The 20,278-nt window shown below is 39.5% G+C and overlaps 1 protein-coding gene across 6 annotated transcripts in view; it reads left to right on the forward strand.

The window, feature by feature from the left end:
- Window positions 1–20,278, forward strand: part of glyr1.L (glyoxylate reductase 1 homolog L homeolog) — a 41,471-nt gene that overhangs the window by 13,144 nt on the left and 8,049 nt on the right. For 2 of the 6 annotated variants that reach the window (XM_018236675.2, XM_041577067.1), the window contains 12 exons: window positions 843–879; window positions 973–1,052; window positions 3,666–3,816; window positions 4,034–4,180; window positions 10,639–10,725; window positions 11,577–11,630; window positions 16,581–16,652; window positions 17,279–17,329; window positions 17,544–17,617; window positions 18,048–18,147; window positions 19,795–19,848; window positions 19,968–20,078. In XM_018236675.2, the coding sequence (XP_018092164.1) occupies window positions 843–879; window positions 973–1,052; window positions 3,666–3,816; window positions 4,034–4,180; window positions 10,639–10,725; window positions 11,577–11,630; window positions 16,581–16,652; window positions 17,279–17,329; window positions 17,544–17,617; window positions 18,048–18,147; window positions 19,795–19,848; window positions 19,968–20,078 (1,018 nt within the window). The remainder of the gene's footprint in view (window positions 1–842; window positions 880–972; window positions 1,053–3,665; window positions 3,817–4,033; window positions 4,181–10,638; window positions 10,726–11,576; window positions 11,631–16,580; window positions 16,653–17,278; window positions 17,330–17,543; window positions 17,618–18,047; window positions 18,148–19,794; window positions 19,849–19,967; window positions 20,079–20,278) is intronic. The other 4 variants (XM_018236676.2, XM_018236677.2, XM_018236678.2 and 1 more) reach the window with 4 other exon arrangements.

Raw genomic sequence — 20,278 nt, forward strand, 5'->3', positions numbered from 1 at the left:
AGCTCCCAGCATGTCCATACCCACTTGGCACAGTGCACATGTAAGCTTATATTTGAAGGGGAACTATTGCAAACATTTTATACTAACTTCCTACTGAAATAAGATACGTTATAAATACAACTAATTAAAATGCTGCATTGTTTCTGAAATAATCAAGTTTATCCTCACGCTCCCTTTCCTAGCAGATGTATTAGAGCTCACTCAAATAACTGATTCCAGTACAAACAAAATGTAACAAAATAACTGCACAAATCCTGCATGTAGAGAGACGCGAGGCCTGGTGATTTTAATAGAGTGAGCTCTAATACATCCTCTAGACAAAAGGAGCCCCTTATAAGATATATTGGATCATTCATCCGACACCCAACTACTGAATAAAGACAGAATGAAGATAAACAGATGCTGATAAAGGGTTAGTAAAGATAAACTTGATTATTTCAGAAACAGTACAAAATTTGTAATTGATTGTAATTAGAAAGATTATTATTTCAGTATGCTGAAGCTAATATTACATTTTAATTTTAGCTTTAAATGTAGAAGAGGAGCTGAGTTGATATTTAATAGATAGAACATTGGTACTCTTACTCTGGAGGTTACTGTGTACTGGGTTTATTGTGTCCAGCAGAGAATCTATTTCTGCCAAACAAATGTGCATCCAGGATTTTCTAGTCCACATATTTCCAATCTGCAGCCATCATACTGCTCAACAACAATCACCAATATGCTGCTGTTAGCTGCAGTGAGTTGTAGTTCATCGGCAGCTAGAGTATTGCAGGTTGAACATTCCTGCTGTAGCCCCTGTTTTAGGTATTGACTTTTTTTTTTTTCCCCCATCTTTCCAGGGGCAAACTTGGACGCTACCCACCATGGCCTGGGAAGGTAAGTGAGAATGGATCACACAACAGTAACAACTGAACCAATGTTGACACCGTGATCCCTTGAATAACGCGATTCTCTTCTTATTTCTTGTAGATCGTCAACCCTCCTAAAGATTTAAAGAAGCCACGTGGGAAGAAGTCTTTGTTTGTTAAATTCTTTGGAACAGAAGATCAGTAAGTTATTACAGGTTATTGTATATCACATAGAGGCTGTTTGCTTGGATGCACCCCTTATTGATAACAAGGCCTTTATAATATCAAAATGGGGCAATCCCAACAACCCAGAAGGGAGATTGACTGATAAGGAGGCTACTGCTGTTAATTTATTTACAATTCTTTTCTCCTAAAGGGATTGTTCACCTTCCAAACAATTTTTTAAATTCAATTGTATTCAAATGGTTCTCCTGAAATAGTCTTTTTTTCAAATACTTTCCATTTCTTATTTTTTAATGTTTTTCCAAAATCTAAGTTTAAAGGGGTGGTTCACCTTTAAGTAAACCTTTAGGGGCACATTTACTAATGGTCGAATATCGAGGGTTAATTGACCCTCGAAGTTAAATCCTTCGACTTTGAATATCGAAGGATTTAGCGCTATTCGTTCGATCGAACGATTAAATCCTTCGAATCGATCGAACAATTTTCCTTCGATCAGAAATTGGCTAGAAAGCCCATGGGGACCATTCCCCATATGTTAGGCTCTCACCAGTTACTAGGAATCCACCGAATCCACTATTTTGGATACGGCTGAACCCCCGAATCCTTCACGAAAGATTTGGCCGAATCCAAATCCTAATTTGTATATGCAAATTAGGGGTGGGAAGGGGAAACTTTTTGTACTTCCTTGTTTAGTGGCAAAAAGTTGCGCAATTTCCCTCCCCGTCCCTCATTTGCAAATTAGGATTCAGATTTGGTTCGGCCTGGCAGAACGACTCCAGAAACGAATCCTGCTGAAAAAGCCCAAATCCTGTCCGAATCCCAGATTCGGTGCATCCCTACCATTTACACCAGGCCAGAGCTCCTCTTCTTCAAAAGACACATCACCATCTTTTTCTGCCCCCCCCTAGTTTCCCCTGGCTGCTCTGGGCATGTGCAGTACAGGTATCTGTAGCAAGTATGTGGCCTTCTAGAATTAACAAAGAGAGGACCAGGGAGTTTAGAAAAAGTTGTTGGCTTGACGTTCACTTAGCATAAAAAAACCCAGGTCATTGTGTTTGTCCCAGTGCTGGAGGTCAGCTGCTCAACTAGAATCACAGGGGGGTGCCTGACAACTTGCCAACTTAGCTTTCCTTTTTCTTTAAACAAATATTTAGTAGCCGAGGTCAGTAAATGCAGATAGGCGGTTAAAAGTCCAAACCGGAGAACTGCACAACAAACATTAAAGGGGATCGTACACCTTAAAGAAACTTTAAATGGGGTTTGCACATTAAAATTATGAGACAATTAGCTGTTATTTTATGGCTTCTTTTCTCTTCTCTCTTTCTTTGACCTGTTTTTATTGTTAGTAATATTTAGCCCCTGCCCTTTTTCCCCGAGCCTTCTCCTATTTATCTCCATGTACATCGTTTAAACCATTGGAAACGTGGGGACCCAGTAACCACATAATTGGATCCGAGAGCTGCAGCACAAATAGTAACAGAATTTAAAATGAAAGGCCAAACTGACACCAGAAAATAATCTTTTTTTATATCCATCAAAACATTATCTTTGATTGCTATATATAATTTTGCCATAAAAGTATTTACATTACCTTTCTTACCCCCATGTTTTTCTATAAGGGGGCTGCTTTATATGTGCAGCAGTAGTCCGTTAGCATTAGCAAGACTGAGAAAAGTTTAACCTTTTAACTTTTTTTTTTTAACTGCCAGTTGATCCAGAGGAATCCATGCATTGATTTGACTAAGAGAGTAGAATGTAATCTGGAAGCGTCTGAATAGAAATACATATAGTAAAATGTAGCAATAACAATGAATAGGTAGCAGAGTATTTGTTTTTTAAGATGGGGTCAGTGACCCCCATTTGAAAGCTGTAAAGAGTCTGAAGAAAAAGGCAAATAAGTCCGAAACTATAAAAATAAATAATGAAGACCAGTTGGAAAGTTGCTTAGAATTGACCATTCTATAACATACTAAAAGGTTTGGTAAAATTCCACTCACAAGTAAATTTTTCACATCCGTTCGTCTAGACCAGTGATCCCTAACCAATAGCCCGTGAGTAACATGTTGCTCTCCAACACCTTGGATGTTGCTCCCAGTGGCCTCAAAGCAGGTGATTATTTTTGAATTCCAGGCTTGGAGGCAAGTTTTGGTTGTATAAAACCAGGTGTACTGCCAAACAGAGTCTCAATGCAGGTTGACAATTCACATAGGGGCTACCAAATGTCCAATCACAGCCCTTATTTGGCACCCCAAGAAAGTTTTTACTTTTACTTCTGAATGTTGCTCACAGGTTCAAAAGGTTGTGGATCCCTGGTCTACACAAAGTAGAGCTGAGCTGGGATTGGCCCAAAAATGCCTGCTTTTGCGTTTTTGGGCAGTTTGTGATCATCCCCACTTTGTGTAATTTAGCAAAGTTTTAACGAGGAAGTCGATCTGCTTCTCTCAGCTCTGTGTGCCCTCAGCCTTAAAGGATTGTTTGTCTACTGTATACTTATATACTCAACGTTAACCCTCGCCTTGTCTGTACACTTCAGCTCTGTTTTACTCCTGCATTGCTGACTGTATACGGTTACACACAGGTACATGTTTATAGGCTGCTCTATACATGCCTGTTTTTTTTTTTTCCTCCTAGTGCCTGGATCAAAGTGGAGCAGTTGAAGCCATACCATGCCCACAAGGAGGAGATGATCAAGGCTAACAAGGGTAAGCGGTTCCAGCAGGCAGTGGATGCAGTGGAGGAGTTCCTGAAGAAAGCCAAAGCAAAAGAACTTGCAAAAGAACATGTGAGTGGCATGCGTCAGGATATAAACTCTGAAAGCAATTAGCGTTACAATGAGGAAAGAAGTTTTACATTTAGAACAGTATGAAGTTATCCATTTATTTCACACCATTCAGGTGGTCATTTTTGCCTCTTTCAAATTAAAATTGATTATCTGGATTGGTTTCTCTGATGGTGTTTGCTTTAGCACTATGCCAACGGCGCATTCTTTTTACCAACAGAACTCCAGTGATGAGAAAGGCAAAAAAGCCAAGAAACAGACTGGTGAAAAGAGGAAGAAATCCTCAGACTCTTCTTCCCATTCCCCTCAGAAAAGGTCCCGTGAACAGAGCCCACGCAAACGAGGAAGGCCTCCCAAGGACGATAAGGTGCGTCAAGTTTAAACCCGTTTTTTTTTTGTTTTGCTATTTTTCCCCACTGAACTGGATTGTGCTGTTACTCAAAATTCAGCTTTGTGAATGTATCCATATCCCAGCAGTCAATCCTTCACTTTGAGGGTGTGTTGACTTTTTTTTTTTATATATTCTTTATTTAAAGAAAAAAGGAGTTTCATATACAGAAAGGAAAAATAAGATTAGTCATAAGGCGAGTACAGTGAATCCAATAAAACTCATACAAAAAGTGGGTATCTTCATTATTTGTGAGGAGAATAGTCCTCTGAGTAAAACTGCTTGCATATATAAAACATCTCCAACATAAATAGGTGGGTGAGCAGAATAAACAGAATGAGTATTACATAATCAAGGATACCAATAACCGCTTCTGGACAGTCCTGTCCTGCTTTCATAATTCTAGAGAAGACTGCAAGGTGATATGATGATTGCTCATAGCAATGCAAAGGAGGGTAAACACTGTGCAAGGCCTGGAAGAAAGGGAGAGAAGTAGAAGAAAGACATAGAAAGGAAAATAAAAGTAAGCTCAGCCGTTTCTCAATCAAACCAACATTTAGCCGACGACATCTTCCAGTATATCATTATAGCCCATAATCCTGTTACTCAGATAATAACAAGCTCCTAGTCCGGGGGAGTCTCTTCAGGAAATTCAGATTCTAAATGTGTAGCCCATGTCGCCCAGGTTGACACAAAACAGTCCTGTTTGTCATGGGTGTAGCTTAGCAGTTCCTCCATTCGCATAATAAATCCCATTTCAACATACCATTCCCCTATTGTAGGGGGGGTTGGTGATTTCCAGTGGCGAGGTATAACAGTTCTAGCAGCTCCTAAGCAAAATCCTGTAAGTGATCTCTTATATCTCGCCACTGGTCCAGGTAACATAGACAATAACCCTATTGTAGGGTCAAGAGTCAAATCTAGACCCTCTAATTTGTTAATGATTTGAAATACCTTTTCCCAGAAAGGGACAAGTAAGTGGCATTCCCACCAAATGTGTAGTGGAGTACCCACCTCTGTGTTACATCTCCAACAAAGCTCCGAAACTGTGGGGTAGATCTTACGGAGAACATTCGGACACTTATACCATCGTGACAAAATCTTATAATTAGTTTCCTGGTTTTTACATGCAATTGAGAATTTGTGAGTCAGTAAGAAACAGGTCTGCCATTGGTCATCAGAAAATTCCCTCTGCATTTCATATTCCCATTTCCTTGTAAACTTGGGTAAACCAGACTTATCCAAAGTCTCAATTAATTTGTATAGCTTAGAGATAAGATGTGTCAGCGGAGATTTTGTTACACATAGTTCCTCAAACGAGGAGGTAGGGGAACAACCAATTATTTTATTTTGGGGGGTACCCAGCCAGTGTCTAAGTTGTGTATATTTAAATTTAGTCAGAAAGGCTTCTGCTCTTTCCGGACAGATTACTGTGAGTGGTAGGATAATGCCATTTTTTAAAGCTTGATAGCATGCAAAGTGTTCATTATACCGTCTACCCAGGAACCCTGAACCTGTCATTCCCGGAGGGAAGTTTGGATTTCCCACAATAGGGGTTAAAGGACCTACACGTGAGATCACCGCAGGATTTTTTACCTAGATACCGGTCAGCACAGGTTAGCGTTTCTCTACAGATTTTAGGAAGGCTATAAGAGGGGGGTCTGAGTACTGGGTGAAGCCACCAAAGCGCTTGCAAGGGCCTATCAACTAAGGATTGCTCAAGCTGAATCCATTTCTTGTTCCCAGAGAAATGGAACCATTCTAAAATTCTACTCAGTGTGGACGCATAGAAATAGTGTTTCAGATTAGGGAGGCCCAGTCCCCCTTGTGATTTTGATTTAGTCAGAATATTGTTGCTTATTCTGGGTTTAGAGCCATTCCAGATGAAAAAATTAAAAGCCAGCCGCAGGGTGTCAAAAAAGTGCTGAGAGGGGGCTATCGGGATTGTCTGAAAAAGATAGAGGATCCGTGGTAGCACATTCATTTTTATCAGGCTTATCCGACCAAACCACGATAATGTGAGGGGTTGCCATCTTTTGAGATCTAATTGAATCTGTTTCAGCAGAGATAGGTGGTTTAGGGTTGAAAGCTTAGTAAGGTCCGAGGGGATTTGGACACCTAAATATGTAATGGATTCATTTTTCCACTTAAAGGAGTAATTAGCTTGTAGGGTGGTCTGTATATGAAGTGGCAAGGATACGTTAAGAGCCTCAGATTTATCTACGTTAATCTTATAATTGTGTGTTGACTTTTTGATATGCTGGGGCATTGTTTACATTTGTTTTCTGCCTGTGGGAATTTTGGCCCATCTCCACAAGGCTGACTTCTCTTTTAAAGGAGAAGGAAAGGTTAAAACTAAGTAAGCCTTATCAGAAAGGTCCATCTAAATATACCAGTAAACCCCCAAAGTAATGCTGCTCTGAGTCCTCTGTCAAAAGAAACATTGCATTTCTTTCCTTCTATTGTGTACTCATGGGCTTCTGTATCAGACTTCCTGCCTTCAGCTTAAACCTCATTGCCCTGGGCAAGAGCATGCTCAGTTTGCTCCTCTTCCCCCGCCCCCTCCCTTTTCTACTGTAATCTGAGCCCAGAGCAGGGAGAGACTCAGGCAGGAAGTGATGTCACACCAAGTGAATACTGCAGCTGCTATCCTAAACAAACAGAGAGTTTCTAGAGCTTTTTACTCAGGTATGGTAAAACATTCTACAGAATAAATATAGCATTCTAGCTTGCACTATTGCAGCTAATCTATTGGCAATAAAATGCCTCTGTAGTTTTCCTTCTCCTTTAAGGCATGTTTCAGGCCTTCAAAGCCCTTTCTGGGGCTTTGAAGGCCCGAAACATGTTGTGTCTGCAATAAATGAAAATCACAAGCAGTTAATCTGCATTAGAGTGCTCTCCTTTCTCTCATCGTAAAGCTGATATTTTGGGATGACGGTGCATCCATAGGTAAAGGATTGATGCATTCGCTACGTGTGGTTAGAGGCTTTATGCTGATTCATTAATACTGTCTACTTCTCTTTTAAGGCATTGGGGAAAGATGCTATTAAGGGAAGCAGGGGTCTGCAGAGAAGCAGCGGTGCAGCAGTTTGTTTTTCACTCAAGAGCTTTATTAAAGTGATAGTGGCACATTCTACATTTATCAGGAGCGTGTCACTATCACTCAAGTTAGCCTTTAAACAGCAAGTACTGCATCTTGCCTTTCTTTCAGTGACTTCATTAAGCAACTAATTTGAAAAAGGATGGCTTTGTAAATATTTTAAGCATTCAATTTAGACAAACAGAAATATGTTTTGTGTGGCTGTACTGTTTGACAGTAAGTGTACATCTGCTCTTTTATTCTAATATTTCGAATATGTAACACCATGTATATTTGCAACTCATTATTAATGCACCTTCCAGTCTGGACTTCCCTTTGGCTAAAGCTGTCCAGGGAAAATATAAACTTCATATGAGTTATTTGCTTGTGTGAGAGTGATTTTAATTGGATGAAGTCTAAGGGGATTATTTATCATAATTCAAAATTTTTTGATAATTTTTGGTAAAATAGTCCGACCAAATCCACACAGATTTTTTTCCCCTTCATCAATCCATTTCTCAGAAAATTTCCTACTTTTTTACTCGATAAAATAGTGAAAATTGTACACATTTTTCGGATTTGATGCCAGAAAACCACTAAATCTTTGGTTTATTGCACGAAACCCAGCACAAATCAGGACTTCCGGACTTCTCCATGAACTCAGCAGGTCTGAGTTGAAGTACTTTTTTTATTCTGAATTTTAACACCCTTGGGATTTAATAAATTCTAAAAAATACAAGGTTTTTTTTTTCTACTAAAAATTTTGATTTTATAGAAAAAAAACCCTCAAATGTTTGTAGTTTTTGCCATTCAGACTTTGATAAATATGTATAGGTTGTAGTCCAACATTTTCTGGATGGCCCTGCGTTGCCTATGGCTGCACATTGTATTCAGAGAGAGGCCCAGGCAAGTGAGACGAAATGGGGAGAAACTGTGCCCTCTGTTCATTTAGATTTATAAATCTAGTTTTCTGAGAAAAACCATGAGAGCTGTGCAAATCTGAAGTCCTGTGTAAACGGATCTGCCCTGTGCAAACAAGTTTCAATCCTAATCTGCTGTGGCATTCTTTATTTACCCATAAAATGCCTTAGAGTTCTGGCACTCCTTATAGGGGACTGCAGTTCTACTCCCACAGTTGAGTAAAGTCAGTTTAGGAGCACAACTACAGATGAAACAGAAACTCTAACCCCAAACAATTTGTTGTCATCCTGGTTATGTATGTCCTAAATCTAAAGCAGATGTCCTGGTTTTATTGGTAATATAATGTAAGATTAAAGTAATACTGTCATGGGGAAAAAAACATTTTTTTCCAAGTGCATCAGTTAATAGGGCTGCGCCAACAGAATTCTGCACTGAAATCCATTTCTCAAAAGAGAAAACTGATTTTTTTAAATTGAATTTTGAAATCTGACATGGGGCTAGACATTGTCCGTTTCCCAGCTGTCCCCAGACACGTGACTTGTGCTCTGAAAAACTTCAGTCACTCTTTACTGCTGTACTGCAAGTTGGAGTGATATCAACCCCTCCCCCCCATCCCCAGCAGCCTAACAACAGAACAATGGGAAGGTAACAAGATAACAACTCCCTAACACAAGATAACAGCTGCCCGGTAGATCTAAGAACAGCACTCAGTAGTAAAATCCAGGTCCCACTGAGACACATTCAGTTATATTGAGTAGGAGAAACAACAGCCTGCCATAAAGCAGTTCCATCCTAAAGTGCTGGCTCTTTCTGAAAGCACATGACCAGGCAAAATGACCTGAGATGCACCTACACACCAATATTACAACTAAAAAAATACACTTGTTGGTTCAGGAATGACATTTTATATTGTAGAGTGAATTATTTGCTGTGTAAATAGTGTAATTTAGAAATAAAAACGACATCATAAAAATAATGACCGAATCCCTTTAAAAGCCCTGCTGCCCTCCCTTTATTCAGAGAGCTTTATGTGCCCATTGCATCGAATAAACCCATTTGATTGTACCGTGAGTACTGCTCTTCAGATCATATTTACTATAGAGACTGTTGTGTGTCCAGCCTGCATTACCTGTTTTTATTAAGAGACCCCCACGAGACATTTTAAATATTGTTTCCCCTGTACAGTCCCTCCTTTCCTCTCCTGAACCACACCAAAAGTGCTTGTGAAGATGGCCTTGCTCCCATAAATCAGGGCTGCTCAACAGGTTTTGCAGCTGCAATGATCACTACTGCATCAATTCTTCTCTGCTCATCACCAAGCTTGAGCAATCCCAATGAAAGACAATCTTCCCATGGCAAGATGTTCCTGGTCGACAATCTGTGCTGGGAGCCGTAAACTGAAAGCGATGCAGACCAACATGGCGGCAAGCATCCTCGCTGCACAGCTCTGCTTTAGGAGTGAATGTGTGGGGTGCAGTGCTTTCTTTGGATATGCTTATGGTATGGTTCAGGAGGAAGGGGCAGTGGGAAGTATATAGAGTTGCCAAAAACAACTAAATAAGGAACCATTGTAGTTAAAGAGATACTGACAAAAGATAAAGAAATTATGCCTTTTTTATGCCTCTATCATAATATTGGCTTTGCATGCAACCTATAATTTTGCCATAAAGTATTTGCCCAATGCCTTTACATTACCCATCTGACTTCGGCATGACCTAAAGGTAACTTTTAACGTACATTCATATTTTAATAAGTAGTTTTTTAGTGTCCGTATCACTTTAAAGGGATACTGTCATGGGAAAAAGTTTAGTGCTGCTCCAGCAGAATTCTGCACTCAAATCCGTTTCTCAAAATATTTAATTTTGAAATCTGACATGTGGCTAGACATATTTTCAGTTTCCCAGCTGACCCCAGTCATGTAACTTTTGCTCTGTCACTCTTTACTACTGTACTGCAAGTTGGAGTGATATCAGCCCCCTCCCTTCCCCCCCCAGCAGCCTAACAACAGAACAATGGGAAGGTAACCAGAGAACAGCTCCCTAACATAAGATAACAGCTGCCTGGTAGATCTAAGAACAGCACTCAATAGTAAAATCCAGGTCCCACTGAGACACATTCAGTTACATTGAGTAGGAGAAACAACAGTTTGCCAGAAAGCAGTTCCTTAATAAAGTGCTGGCTCTTTCTGAAAGCACATGACCAGGCAAAATAACCTGAGATGCACCTACACACCAATATTATAACACAAAAAAATATGCTTGCTGGTTCAGGAATTACATTTTATATTGTAGAGTGAATTATTTGCAGGGTAAACAGTGTCATTTAGAAGTAAACTATAACCATAAAAATCTTGACAGAATCCCTTTAATATGTCCTTGCTTATTTAATGCTTATTTAGGAATAATAGTTAGTGAATTATTCCGATTTATTTCCTTAGGACTCTCCCAGCCCCCAGCCAAGCTCACTGAAGAAACTTGCAATGAAAACAGTATCCCGATTCAGCTGGCCCCCACCTTCCAGTGAGGTAAGCAAAGGCATTGCACACATTGATCACACGAGCATAGCAAGAGCATAGAAGAGAGAGGACCTCTAGACAGACACTGGAGCTTGGGGCTTTAATAGCGGCTCAATGTCATTTTTATGAGAGAACCTGGGAAGCATCTATTTGGCATCCATTCATTTTCTAAAGCAACATGCATTTACCCCACAAAGTAGGCAAATTCAAATGCGCGCTCTAAAATGGAGCATGTTGTTTGCTTGCAGCATTTTGAGAAACCCAAATCTGCAAGATGGTAGTGTTGTGGAACTGCAACAACCGTAGACCACTTGAAGTGAAAAGATAAGGTCTCTTTGACATGAGCTCCGTGGATTCTGAACTCACAAAGAGTCCGAACCCCGAACAAATAAAGTTTTATAAACTTTGGAACATATGACATAAGAGTTTACAGCATAAAAGGGTGTTACCATTGCAAGATGTCGCTTCACAGCACAGAAAAATAAAGAACTGCCCAAATAACCAATGAAATTGTTCTTCCTCAAGGTCAAGGTGATAATGACCAAGCTAGCTTGAGAACAGAATCCATCCAAGTCCCCCGGGTGAATTTGCATACACAGAATTTCATTCTTTCTCATTAGTGTCCTTGCCTTGTGCTAAAGCCTTCTACTAGAGATCTCGTCCTGCACTGGGCGTGGTGTGTGTGTTTGTGTCTCACAATAATGTGTTTTAGAGGTTGCTCACAATAGTGCTGTGATGTTCACAGATCAGAACAGTTGCACTGGGTGTTAGACAGCACTCACGCCGGGGCTATGGTATTATCAGAGCACTTGCACGTGTGTTAGAGGGAAGCATCTCAGTTTCTCTTTGTTCGGTTGCAGCGTACCAAGGATGATCCTCATTTCCATCACTTCCTGCTCAGCCAGACCGAGAAGGTAGGCTCATAATGCACGTAAGCAGAGATGTGAGGCCCCTGTTCTATGAGCATCAAGTGCCTAGTCAATCAGAATGCCCATTAGTCTTCTTGTTAGAAGGGAAATATGTCCTCATGTATGCTTTGTTCTATCCTGATTACAGACTGGTACGTTAATATTAATCATCATCTGTTTAAAGGAACAGTTCAGTGTAAAAATAAAAACTGGGTAAATAGGCTGTGCAAAATAAAAGAATTTTCTAATATAGTTAGTTAGGCAAAAATGTAATGTATTAAGGCTGGAGTGAGTGGATGTCTAACAGAACAGAACACTGCTTCCTGCTTTTCAGCTTTTTAACTCTGAGTTAGTCAGCGACTGTAAGGGGGGCCGCATGGGACATACTGTAACTGTTCAGTGAGTTTGTAATTGATCCTCCGCATTCAGCTCCGATTCAAAAGCAACAGTTATGACTCATTAGAGACGTTTTTTATTTTGCACAGCCTATCCATTTATCCAGTTTTTATTTTTACACTGAACTGTTCCTTTAAGTTCTGTGCCCTCCTAGTTTTTTATTTGATGCAGTTAAAGCTGGCTTCCAAAGAATACAGTTTTGCTGTCTGCATCCTTCGTACCCTCACCAAGACACCCCTTCAGGTCTGGACTGGGAGTCCAAATAGGCCCAGGCATTTCAGGTACACAGAGGCCCAACCAGTCCCTTACCGGCCCACTCCACAGTAACTGTCTATGACATCTTACAGCAGCACTTAGGAGATAAGTTCCTCGCTACGTGCAGGTAATCACTCGGTAGTTGCACTCACATAAAAACTGGACCCCCTAGTCGATGTATGATAAAGTCAATGTATTAGAGTTGTGGTGCGCTTATGAGACTTTGTGTCATTCTGGGAAGAAAAGAGGACACTAGATAGTGTATTACCCCTTAGATGCAAATGACCGTATTTGGAAAGTGTCCTCTTTTCTTCCCAGAACAACACAAAGTCTCATAAGCGCAGAGCAACTGTAATACATTGATTTTACAGCAGCCCCTCTAGCATTTGACAGTCTGGGCCTGCTCCCCTTTATAAGTTTAGACATGTAAAAGCAAGTATTGCTATGGAGAGTATTATTGTACCTGTCATTTGTACAAAAGGAAAATATTCTCATTCTAGCAAGCAGAGACAATGAGGTCAAAATACCTGATCCATAAGAACTTAAATCATACACAACTGCAGCCCCCATACTTGGGGACTCACCAGGAAAAGTGTGCATGTTGCCTGCACAGCTCTATGCACAAATGTTAAAATAATCCATTTTGTTGCATTTGATTAAATCTCAGTGCAGAGATATTGACCAATCAAAAATAAGGCGTCATGTACATTAATTCGCCATTCTTAAAAGGTGGCACAACAGATGGTATGTTTTTTTTACTGCTAACATGCAATGTTATGTGCCTGTTGAGTTTCAAGGGCCACTTGTCAGGTCCCTGAAATTTTACAAATTGCCAATTAACTGTTTATAATTTAGACAGGAATGTTAAGTAACCATCTGCTCCAGTCTCTAATGTAGTTCAGTTCACTGCTGCCCTGCTGGTTATATTTCTTTTCAATGTGAGATGGTCTGCTTGCCATAATGCAGTGGTTTTCAGACCCCTTTGGGACCCAGTATTTGGCCAGGGCCCCCTTAAAGTCATACTGACACTAAAAAAAATACTCTTCAAAATATAAAAGGGGTTGTTCACTTTAAAATTAACTTTTTGTATGATGTAGAGAGTTATATTCTGAGACAATTTGCAATTGGTTTTCATTTTTTATTTGTGGTTTTTAAGTTATTTCGCTTTTTATTCAGCTGCTCTCCAGTTGAATAAGAGACTGGAATATGAATAGGAGAGGCCTGAATAGAAAGATAAGAAATAAAAAGTTGAAATAACAATACATTTGTAGCCTTACAGAGCATTTGTTTTTAGATGGGGACAGTGACCCCCATTTGATATCAGAAGACAGCGAACAACATTTCAAAAACTATAAATAAAAAATGAAGTAAGAAGTAAAAAATGAAAACCAATTGAAATGTTGCTTAGAATTGGCAATTCTATAACATACTAAACGTTAACTTGAAGGCAAACCACCCCTTTAATGTACACTAAAAGTTACCTATAGGTCATGTTGCTTATTTTTCTCGGATAAGTTTGCTTTTGTGAGTAAGTATTAATTGAAGTTCTTAAAACTGACTGTTCCTTTTCAACCTGTAAATGTCAACCTGTCTAATGCTAACGGACTACTGCTGCAAAAATATGGCAGCCCCCTCATAGAGGAATGTGGGGGGATCAAATTGGTAATGTGAATGCATAGGGCAAATACTTTTAAGGCAAATTATAGATTGCAAGCAAAGACAATATTATGATGTAAAAAATCTCAGAAAACAGTCTCAAACATATGGAAATATTGCTGTACAAGCCATACTTTCAGTGATTTCTAGAACATCAAACAAGTGTTTATCCAAAATCTCCCTCTACTTGAACTCCAAGATAGTCGACCTGGTGTATGTATGATGTGTTATATCCACCCTTGTCTTTAACTGGCCTTCCAACTGACCCAAAACCTCTGAGCCCCCTAAACGGGCGACCAGCCTGCCCCACATTTTGTCAGCCTCTATGATAATTGTTTAACCCTTAAACACTAAACTCTCATACAGGAGTGGGATCTATTATCTGCAATGATTTAGTGCAAGTGAAATGATATTGCTATTAAGAGTACAACTGAAGCTCACCTAATCTCTTGGTCGGATTTTCCCACGGGGTACCTCTATCCCCAATAAAGAAGTTATTGCAGTCCAGTTGCTGCCTTGGATTTGTCCCACACCTTCACATTTTTCTACGAAATGATATAGCTATAACCGAAACAGGAGTCCTCTCCAAACTATGTAGCTAATCTAGCACGTATGGTTGGCTCTGCACTCACAGGACTCATAGATAAAAAGTAATAATTTTATTCCAGAACTTCAAACTGACTTTTCGGCCCAACCCTAGGCCTTTCTCAAAAGTGAGAAGTTGAGAAAGGCCTAGGGTTGGGCCGAAACGTCAGTTTGAAGTTCTGAAATAAAATTATTACTTTTTATATAAAAGTAGTTTGAATGATTTGCATGTGTGTACCATTTGTGTTAGGAGCTTGTCAGTTGAGCTGTGCCAAATGCCAGTGATTTTGGGCATAGCATATGGAAGACTTTGGTTGCTGGGGTTTCATTCCAGAGCAACCATGATCTAAAGGTAATGGCAGGCTTCTTGCTCAGAATGGGCATTCAACAAGCTCCACACTGAACTATTTTCAGCCAATTCAGCCTCGGACCTCCTTTCTCTGTGTGTGGCCGGTTCCATCATCTGAGTTTATTTCAAACTTTAACATCATATGAATCCTCTAAATAGCTCTTGGATAGGAACTCAAATCCTGATACTAAATTTGCTGCGCTTTGGTTAAACTTAACCTTCTTTCTGGACAGCGATTTTGTGGTTCTCTGGCCCATCAACACTGGTAAAACAACAAAGCAGTACTTGCCAATATTGTTTAGGTCATGACCTGGGTTCTTCCCGTGCAGATAAAGCAAATAAACTTATTTAAACTAGGTTTAAAACCCTTGTAAATGTTTTCCATGGAGAGCGTAACTGAATAGCCACAGAGATGAAAATAGCTCAAAATGATGATGTTCTTCAACAGCCGGGCCATGAACTGTGGATGGAATTATTCTTGCTCACCTTAGAGTAGAGTTTCACATGTGTATATGTTTATAAAGTCTCATCCCAGTGTTCTCTTTAAATATTTGCTTTATTTATCCTGTAGGAGGCACTTTCTGCATAATGTTATGACCTTTGGTTTTGATTTTCATGTAATGCGCAAAGAGCTTCATGTAACCTGTAAAATATGTCCATCTAAATTGTGTTGATAGATCACTTATGTTACAAGAATCACTAAAGCTTAGGTATTATGAAAAAATATTGTAACTTGTTGTATGAGGATATCCAATATCGCCTTTAGGTTTTATGACCCGTCTCTTCAAATCTTTTTATGGTCACAATACTTCTAATATCCTTATAATTTACAGTAGGTACAGGGGTACATTATCTCTTGTAATACATGAGTGATACTCAGAGTTCCCTGTATAACTCAGCCTGCAGCCTTGTGCCTTTATATGGTCACTTAACCCCTCAGTGACTTCTAATATCCTTAACATTTACAGTAGGGGGTACATTATCCCTTATAATACACGAGTGATACTCAGAGTTCCCTGTATAACGCAGCCTGCAGCCTTGTGTCTTTATATGGTCAGAGAACCCTTCAATGACTTCTAATATCCTTATCATTTACAGTAGGGGGTACATTATCTCTTATAATACATGAGTGATACACAGAGTTCTCTGTATAACTCAGCCTGCAGCCATGTGCCTTTATATGGTCACAGAACAACCCCTCAGTGACTTCTAATATCCTTATCATTTACAGTAGGGGGTACATTATCCCTTATAATACATGAGTGATACTCAGAGTTCCCTGTATAACTCAGCCTGCAGCCTTGTGCCTTTATATGGTCACAGAACCCCTCAGTGACTTCTAATATCCTTATCATTTACAGTAGGGGGTACATTATCCCTTATAATACATGAGTGATACACAGAGTTCCCTGTATAAATCAGCCTGCAGCCTAGTGCCTTTATATGGTCACATTTTTCTACTCACTGTTGGAATAATGTTATTAAAAGGCAGTGCCATCCCTATGCACCTGCATGCTTATTTTTCTGTTTTAATAGATCTATGGGAATATAGTATATCTGGAAGTGGCACACATTATTTGGTATAAAGCATATCTATGCCTGTGTTTGCACCTACACCCTGTATTCTTTTTTTCCCTTGGTAGGAAGGTAGTGTTCTTTGCTCCAAACTCCTAGAGCTATATATATTTTTTTTACCAATGTATTTTATGTTACAGGAAGACCTTGGAAGTGACAGCTGGCTGATTCATGGTCATAGAACACTTGGCACTGAGATGATACTAAAAAAGGTAGGACCCCTCCCAAAGCAGAAAACAAAGAATCCGCTCTGCCACATCCAACCTCAGTGGGTTGCTATTACAGAGAAAATATACCCCCCTTTTTGACATGAGCTTTTCAGTTCTGCTTAAAGGGGATCTAAAGGCAACAAAATAAAATCCAATTTTTACTTTCTTTAATGAAAAAGAAATCTATCTCCAATATACTTCTGTTAAAAAATGTCTACCGTTTTTATAAGAAACCTGATTATGGGCAGAGAAATTCCCCCTTCGTTTTACTTGCTCTCACTCATAGGAAACCGTCCCTAACGGCTCTGCAGGGAAACTGATCATATCTGCCCGTGGGCAGTATCCCATGGCAACCTATCAAATTGTTGCATTTATTCTACTTGCATCTGGCTTTAAAAAGCTTATCACTGATTGGTTGCTATGGGTAACTATGAGTAAACTACGCAGGCTTGGTAAAATGCAATTGATCTCTTATTTGTTAGGCAAAAAGAGCACATTCTGGTTTATGATTTTGGTTTGGATTCATGTATTTGATCAGTAGATTAACATCCGTTTCATTTTTTTCTCTTTGGATTCATGTATTTGATCAGTAGATTAACATCCGTTTCATTTTTTTCTCTATCTGCCAGCCTAGTGTAACATACCAAGCAATAACCAAGCGGCTGAAAATATCTGAAGAGGTAAGAGCATCTGCCCCTTAGCCTGTCTTTCAGGCCTGTGCTGCGGTATTATTGTGCTGCTGTGGTATTATTGTGCTGCTGTGGTATTATTGTGCTGCTGCGGTATTATTGTGCTGCTGCGGTATTATTGTGCTGCTGCGGTATTATTGTGCTGCTGCGGTATTATTGTGCCGCTCCGCTGACCTGTTTAGTAAATCTTTCCCTTTACTTTTAGGATAGTGGCTCAACGTCGATTCAAGCAGCAGACAGCACGGCCATTAATGGCAGCATCATACCTACAGACAAAAAGTAAGGGGCAGATTTATTAAGGGTCGAATTTTTCAAATTTGCATTCGAATTTTCAAATTTTTTTTTATGATCAAAACTGTCAAATTCGATTAGGCAGTTATTCAAAATCGATTTTGAGTTTTTTAAAAAAAATTCGAATTCGATTTTCGAGATTCATCATTTCGAGAATCAAATTCCACTATTCGGCACCTGAAACCTGCCGAATTGCTGTTTAAGTCAATGGGAGAGGTCCAGGGATCAATTTGGAGCTGTTGCGGGCTTCATGACATACTGCATCTTGATATTCTTTTTAATGAATGTGTAGTGGAAAGTTCCTTTAAATTTAATTTTCTTTCCCCTGCACAGTGAACACAAGTAATAAATGCAATTGATAGGAAACTCTTGTTTATTCAGGAGTGTTCTAACCTTTTATCTCCTTCTCTCTGATTAGAGTTGGCTTTCTCGGCTTGGGGTTAATGGGCAGCGGCATTGTCTCAAACCTGCTCAAGATGGGACACTCGGTGACCGTGTGGAACAGAACTGCAGAGAAGGTTTGTATACGATTAAAGGAGCAGTACATAATGACTTATTCCTTGTGATGGTGCCTACTCCTTCCCCAGAGCTGATATATATAGATTTCCATGTCAATATTCCACACCTGACTTTGGAAGGGACGCTTCAAGGTATAGGTATTAAGCTTGCTTTCGGTTGTCTGAAGGAGACCATTAAAGAAGGAGTAACATCAAAAAATTAAAGTGTTTTAAAGTAATAGAAATATAATGCAGTGTTGCTCTGCACTGGTAAAACTGGTGTGTTTGCTTCAGAAACTTCACTATAGGTTATATTAATAAGCTGCTGTGTAGCCATGGGGGCAGACATTCAAGCACAGGATACACAGTAGGTAACAGATAAGTACTACTATAGTTTATATAAACAAACTGCTGTGTAGCCATGGGGGCAGCCATTCAAGCACAGGATACACAGTAGATAACAGATGAGTACTACTATAGTTTATATAAACAAGCTGCTGTGTAGCCATGGGGGCAGCCATTCAAGCACAGGATACACAGTAGATAACGTCTGATTCTTCCCATGTAACTGATGGGTTCACCTGTTTTGGCTGGTGTGCATGTTCAGGGGAACCATCGTGAAATTGAAAATTTAATATAAGATTCATCTCACTGAAAACTAGGGATGCACCGAATCCAGTAATTTGGATTTGGCCGAACTCCGGTTTCTTTCGCGAAAGATTTATGCCAAATACCGAACCGAATCAGAACCCTAATTTGCATATGCAAATTAAAGGTGGGAAGGGGAAAACATTTTTTACTTCCTTGTTTTGTGACAGAAAGTCATGCGATTTCCTTTCCTGCCTCTAATTTGCATATTCGGATTTGGATTTGGATTTGGTTCGGTCTGGCAGAAGTATTCAGCCGAATCCTGCTGAAAAAGGCTGAATCTCGAACCTGGTGCATCCCTGCTGAAAACTGAAAAAACTTTCTAAACATAATTAATTAAAAATGATGTGCCATTTCTGATATCAAATTACTCTTCACGGCAATCTGTGTCTTTTCGTTCTCTCTTCATGCTGGAATTGGAGTCAGGTCAGGTCTACTACATACTTTGGGGGGGGGGGGGGCTCACTTTACCTAGAAGATGTATTAGCAATAACTTTTTCAAAATAAACAGAAATATACTCTCTTTACATGCAGGATTTGTGCCGGATTGAGTTTTGTTTGAGTGAGCTCTAACATGTCTCCTTGGAAAGGAAGACCCCTAAAAGATTTAAGTCTTACCCGTCAAAGTCTGATCCTAACTTCTAGATGAAGAGAGACAGATTGTTGAGTAGGGTGTAGTGAATAGTAACTTACATTTTCTAACAATGGGACGTTTCCAATGGAATATATATTTAGAAAGAGTCTTATTTTCATGATATGATGCTTGTATTTCATTTTCGGATAGTTCCCCTTTAACTGTGTAGGCGTCACAAGGATGGGCTTGAGAAACTTGTGCCTCGGGACATGCACCGCACTTCTACATGTGATCTCAGATTTCATTGGAATTGCTGCAGCATCCTAGTTTACATTACACGGCCACGGGGTTTTTTTTCAGTTGGTCTTTTTTCTTTTTTTAATTATTTTTAAATAAAATAAAAAAAAGCTGCAGAAATATCAGTTTACGTTATTTCTTTGAAATAGAAAACTACTGGAGGAATTCACAGTGAATTGTGGGATGAGGATGAAAGCACAAAGGTAAAGACAATTTGTCTTAAGTTGGACTTTACCTTTACTGATGCACATGGTGTTAGAGCTCCCACTAGAAACGGCTGCTAAATCCTTTCTTTTTTTTTTTTTCCCCTTCTTTTTTGCAGTGCGACTTATTCATCCAGGAGGGAGCCCTTATGGGAAGAACACCCGCTGAAGTGGTCTCTACCTGTGACATCACATTTGCCTGTGTGGCAGATCCTAAAGCTGCAAAAGATGTAAGTTGGTTCATTTATGCCAACTTCCATTTCAAATATGTCCGATGTCAAATATGTTAAATAAGTTGATTCATTTATGCCAACTGCCATTTCAAATATGTCAATATAATTGAATAGATGAAGCCGCACTTGCAGGTCTTATGAAGAAAAATAGAATTTATTTGGCACAACTGACGTTTCAGCTGTTACAACAGCCTTTT

Source organism: Xenopus laevis, chromosome 9_10L (genome assembly GCF_017654675.1).
Source record: "Xenopus laevis strain J_2021 chromosome 9_10L, Xenopus_laevis_v10.1, whole genome shotgun sequence".
Taxonomy (NCBI): Eukaryota; Metazoa; Chordata; class Amphibia; order Anura; family Pipidae; genus Xenopus; species Xenopus laevis.